At 36.7% G+C, this 5,678-nt stretch overlaps 1 protein-coding gene across 1 annotated transcript; it reads left to right on the forward strand.

The window, feature by feature from the left end:
• The first annotated feature begins 201 nt into the window (after nucleotides 1-201).
• On the forward strand, nucleotides 202-4,716 carry LOC133305084 (protein trichome birefringence-like 35). The gene is made up of 6 exons (XM_061505215.1): nucleotides 202-537; nucleotides 679-958; nucleotides 1,460-1,631; nucleotides 1,808-2,004; nucleotides 2,096-2,248; nucleotides 4,223-4,716. Exons 1-6 carry the CDS (start codon nucleotides 327-329, stop codon nucleotides 4,551-4,553), a joined length of 1,344 nt encoding a protein of 447 aa, XP_061361199.1. The 5' UTR covers nucleotides 202-326; the 3' UTR covers nucleotides 4,554-4,716.
• The last annotated feature ends 962 nt before the right edge of the window (nucleotides 4,717-5,678 follow it).

Here is a 5,678-nt window from a genome sequence, read left to right on the forward strand (position 1 = left end):
GGGAGTTAAAACGGTCAAAAGATCCTGCTATAACTTTACTATCCTTAAATTATGATTCTATATAACCAATAAGCACTGTACATCTAGAACTTTGATTAAGACAATATAAAAACGACTTTTCCAATTAGAATCAATGAAGAGGTTGCAACACTAGCATAGGGAGCATTGAATCATTGTTCAAATTTCCAATCAAGGGTTCTGATTCTGAGTAGTCTTTATTATACCCTGTCATGATTTTCAAAACTGTTTTTTCTTTTTCTTTTTCTTTCAATGATATATAGAAGGTTCTTAATATTTCAGTTCTTATAGGGTAAATCAAAATCACCATGCAGAGGTGGAAGTGGAGCAGGAAAAAAGCCCCCATTTTTCCTCTGCTTGTGTTTTTCTTACTGGTCTTCATAGCAGTCTCAACCCTTCACAGTGGACACACCATACAACGAATCCATGAAAACCCAGATCATGTTCACAATCATCAAGAAGCTTCTTCAGCCACCTATGTCAAACCCAACCTTTCTGGTCACCTCAAGCGAGCTCCAGGTATGGCTGTTCTTCACAACTTGTTTTTTTTATGCTTCATTGAAAAACTGTAAACTTTATGGGTTTATGGTCAAATTTTAATCTGAGTATTTGATTTGTGCTTTCTCTTGGACTTGTTGAAATGGGTTTATTGGATTTTAGAGGTTTTGGATAGATTCAGTAGATGCAACTCCACGGTAGAGTATAGTGGCCGGAAAATCTCTCGGCTTGGCGGTTCTCGGCGTTTCAGTCACCGGAGAGTGAGCCCTGAAAGCTGTGATGTTTTCTCGGGAAAATGGGTCTTTGATAATGCTTCATATCCACTGTACAATGAGTCTGATTGCCCTTATATGTCTGACCAATTGGCATGTCACAAGCATGGACGTTCTGATTTGGGGTACCAGCATTGGAGATGGCAACCACATAACTGCAATTTGAAGAGGTGTTTTTCTTTCTGAGCTTTGTTTTTCATGTGAGCATGCATAGTCAGGTTATGGTTTTGTCGGTGGCATGAGTTGGAATGACCCAATTCAAAGTTTTAAGGATATCATTATTTTGTGAAGTTGATGTTTAACCAAGGAAAGGGAAATTTGGCACACTGTTGGTGTTAATGCCATGTGACCCCAAGATAACAAGTTCGATTCATGTAATCAGCCTCTTGTAGATCCACAGAATGGTTCTCACCCTTCTCTGGACCCTAAGCATAGCAAAAGCTTTAAAGCACCATGTTGCCCTTTTTTTAATGCATAACCAAGATTGAGTTTTGTAGAGTTCCAAGTAGAATAACATTTGTTCAATTGTTCCTGTGGAATTGGAGTTGCAAAAGTTAAAAATTTTCTGCTGCCTTAAAGCAGCATCAGAAATGGGTTGTAGAAATGGTAATTATTTTTGTGATTGAGTAGGTTCTTTTTGCTAGGTTTCACTGGTTTCTTGTCTAAAACAGGTGGAATGTGAAAGAAATGTGGGAGAAGTTGAGAGGTAAAAGGCTAATGTTTGTTGGAGATTCACTAAACAGAGGGCAATGGATATCTATGGTATGCTTGTTGCAATCAGTAATTCCAGCTGATAAGAGATCAATGTCACCAAATGCCCATCTTACCATTTTCAGAGCAGAGGTAAGAACCCTATGCTGGAAACTTCTATATGATGTTTTTTGAATGTAGTTTCCTATACCATATATGCCTTCTTCTATTATTCCACTGTATTTCTCAATACTAAGATATTAGGTTTATGGGGTTTATGTCTGGAGGTCTCATTACCTGCATACTGCTTTTTTTGTTTCAATTTTCAGGAGTACAATGCAACTGTGGAATTCCTCTGGGCTCCTCTACTTGTTGAATCTAATTCTGATGATCCTGTAAATCACAGATTAGATGAACGGATAATTCGTCCTGATTCAGTTCTTAAGCATGCAGCAAAGTGGAAGCATGCTGATATACTAGTTTTTAACACATACTTGTGGTGGAGACAAGGCCCAGTGAAGCTATTGTATGTGTCAGTTCTTCTATATACAAATGGATTTTTAAGGGAAATTTGTCTACTCTATTCTGATTGGATCTTGAAATTTGTACTTTTGCAGATGGACTGCTGAAGAAAATGGAGCTTGTGAAGAATTAGAAGGGCAAGAAGCCATGGAGTTGGCCATGGAAGCCTGGGCAGATTGGGTATCTTCTAAAGTTGATCCCCTCAAGAAGCGTGTCTTTTTTGTGACCATGTCCCCAACGCATCTCTGGTGAGCACCAAATCTATATTTTGTATGGTCCTCTGTTAGAATGAAATATTTGTGCTAGTATGCATTCTTGGACATTATGCTAATTTTTTATTGAAATGACATGTTAGCTAAGGGGGAAAGATTTTTTTTTTTATGGCTGGTCTAGATCATTGTTTGTTGTGCATTCTTAGAACTTGTGGGAGAATTAAGTTAATGATTATGGTTCATCTTATATGTTTCTTTTCATTTGGATAATCTAATGCAGAGTCCATGTTATTGTATGTTCTAAGTAGAGTTTTAATTCCCTGGCTCCTGCTCCCCCAACATGCACTTCTGTCAAAATTGGCAATAAAAAAAAAATCTTACTATTTCTGGTTTGTATTTAGATTTCCTTTTGAAATTTCTCTTTTGACTCATGTAGTATGCATTATGGTGTGTTAAAGTATATTAGCACTGGGTTAGTTCAATTGGTAAGAATCAAAGAACTTGGCAAAAGCATTGGTTTGATTCCTGTTGTCAGCAATTTCCCTTAGTAAATGATATTAAAGAGTACTGTAAGCCCTTTCAGAGGCCTGCCTGCCTTATGTCCTAGCTCTGGAATGGGATAGTCTACCTTCCCCTTAAACATTTGACTTGTTTTTGGAGATATGAACATTGCTTTCGCAATTTCAACCTGGGTATGGTGAAGATCAAATGTCTCCCCAAGGATGCTTCTCTAAGGATCGAACTTTCAACCTTGGGGGTTAAACATTTAACTTTAATCCACCCAAAGAGAATTTATATTAGCTCCCTCTTAGAAGTGGAACCTGCCTTTACTGTATGAAGGGCACCTAATTATTGATGAGGCGGGGCAAAAGGAGTTTTAGACGCCACTTGGGCCATTGGCCTAGTGATCATGGTGTGTGCACTAAGTGCCCCCTCCCCCCTGCTGGTATGAAACAGGTTCAACATTCCTCTTTCCCCTTGTTAGTTCCCAATATGGGGCCTCCAACATTACATACCCCAAAAAAAATAATTAGACTTTTACTGAAGTTGTTTATTTAATATAATACAATATGAAGTGGCAATACCAATTATAACAATCTGCATACCAATGCGAATACATGAGAGGTATAATGCATGTTGTTGGGCTTCCTCCTTCAATACTAAGTCCAAGCCCATTTGAGGGGTTTCCTAAAAACCCTAACCCTAATTTTCACCTCCTCTATATATACTCATTAGTTGTGGGTGGAGGCTAGGTCAGATTTGAGAGAACAAATTTGAGAGAATTATTTGATTGTTTGAGTAAAGCTTTATGCTTTGCATTTGAGAGATCTCTAGAGAGAGTTTGAGTGAAACATCTCTAGGGTAGTTTGATTATTACCATTGCTGGAGAGGTTGAGTTAACCACCACATTGGTGTATTTGATTCGTTGTAACCATTATTTTCATAGTGGATTTTTAATCTGGACTAGGTCCCGTGGGGTTTTACTTCTTAATTCAAGAAGGTTTTCCCACGTTAAATCTGGTTGTGTTCTTCTTCTCTCTCTCCTGTGTTTACGTTTTGATTTTTCCGCTGCGCTGCCTGACCTGGTGAAGTTCAGGTTGAGGTATTGCCGAGATCCAAGATCAGGATCTTGTTGATTGACTTCCGCACAAAGGCCCCTGAGCTGAGCTTGAGGGAACCGAGTTTTCCCAACACATGTGACACAAAAACTTGTTGGCGAGTGATGCAGTAATAGAGTTGAATAAAAAGAAGTGTTATAAAGTCACTGGTACTGGTCTAGTGGTGAGGGGTTTGAGTAGTTTTGCATTAGGTCGTGGGTTTATACTTCAATGTTACCATTGTATTAAAAAAAAAAGTGTTATAAAGTTCCCAAAAGTTTCTCATCCAAATGACATTCTCATATCATGATTGTCATAGCTGCTCTATGCATCTTAACATCAATTTAGGGAATCAAAATTTCCCATGCTCTATCTATATTTTCTCACTGAATTGAACACTATTCTCATTCAGGAGCAGAGAGTGGAAACCAGAAAGTGAGGGAAACTGTTATGGGGAGAAGGACCCCATTGATTTTGAGGGCTATTGGGGAAGTGGTTCTGATTTGCCTACTATGAGCATTGTGGAGAACATCCTAAGCAGTTTAAGTTCAAAAGTTTCTGTCATCAACATTACTCAACTGTCAGAGTACAGAAAAGACGGCCATCCATCCATTTTTCGCAAATTCTGGGAGCCCCTTCGACCTGAACAATTGTCAAATCCTCCATCTTACTCTGATTGCATACATTGGTGCTTGCCAGGGGTACCTGATGTGTGGAATGAGTTACTGTTCCATTTTTTGTAAAAGCCATCACAATTTTTTCAATTTTCTTTATCAGATATGGTAACCAACCACTGCATTTTGGAGAGTAGCAAAAAACTGCTGCTATTAGTTGTTCGGACACAAGGGTGGACTGCTTTTGACAAGTGAATGGAATCTGCTGAAAATTAAGAGATCTTAATGCTCATGTGCCATGTTAAAACATAACTTCATATAGAAAAGAGAAGAAAAAAAAGGGAGGTGTTTCATCTCTTTTTGCATATTCATATGAAGTGATTTTCATATGATTTTCTTTGGTGTTTGGGTAACTATGCAGAAGTTATACAATGCATGCATGCTTTGTCTTGTCTCACAAGATCAGGTTCCGGGAACTTTCAGCACGGTCCTAGTGTCAGTTTGACGAGTTTTTTCTTCAGCTTTCCATCTAAAAAGGAGAAACTCTATAAAACATATTTTTATAGAAGCTGTTATGATAAAAGATTTTTTTTTAAATGAATAAAAAAAGATGGTAGAAACTCCTTATAGGGTCATTTTTAATATGTATTTGTCTTTTTTGGAATACTCATATTAATTTTTTAATTATGTCTTTCTTTAATCCAAAACAATGAAAACATCAATGGTAGAATCATGTGTGTTAGTGTAATTTGATGTACCCAAATTTTTTTGAATAAATTTTTTTTTATGAAGCTTTCTAATAAAAAAATTTATATTTATTCTTGAATTTATTTATTTTATTTAAAATCGTTATCTTTTATTTATTTAAAACATATTTCTAATATATTGAACACATTGTTGGTACTTGGTACTAATTATGCACGCCCGAAACAAATGCAAAACTCAAGGTTGATTAACCATTTAGTCCATTTTTTAAATATAAAATAATCAAATTGTCCTCTTTTTTATGTTATATATTAATTTATTTCATTTTTAAAATTATATATCAGTCTACCCTGTTTACCTACTTTTGTTGATGTTTATATTATTCACTCTGTAATCTCTTTTGGGGAGCGACGGGAGAGAAATAAGAATATTTAGTCAGATTCACGGTATTCTTTTTCGTATTTCGGTGGTCTTTTTGGTTAGAAATGCTTCATTAGTTATCTTGTATAGATGGAACTCTAATTGCAGCGCAACCCTTGAGTTTATGGC

The sequence above is a fragment of the Gastrolobium bilobum genome, unplaced genomic scaffold (genome assembly GCF_033153095.1).
Source record: "Gastrolobium bilobum isolate Gb01-03AN ecotype WA unplaced genomic scaffold, APGP_CSIRO_Gbil_v1 utg34677, whole genome shotgun sequence".
NCBI lineage: Eukaryota > Viridiplantae > Streptophyta > Magnoliopsida > Fabales > Fabaceae > Gastrolobium > Gastrolobium bilobum.

Coding starts and splice junctions, on each gene's coding strand:
- LOC133305084 (XM_061505215.1), top strand. CDS start 327: ATGCAGAGGTGGAAGTGGAGCAGGAAAAAAGCCCCCATTTTTCCTCTG. Junction 1,632..1,807: donor TTACCATTTTCAGAGCAGAG/GTAAGAACCCTA, acceptor TTCAATTTTCAG/GAGTACAATGCAACTGTGGA. Junction 2,005..2,095: donor CAAGGCCCAGTGAAGCTATT/GTATGTGTCAGT, acceptor GTACTTTTGCAG/ATGGACTGCTGAAGAAAATG.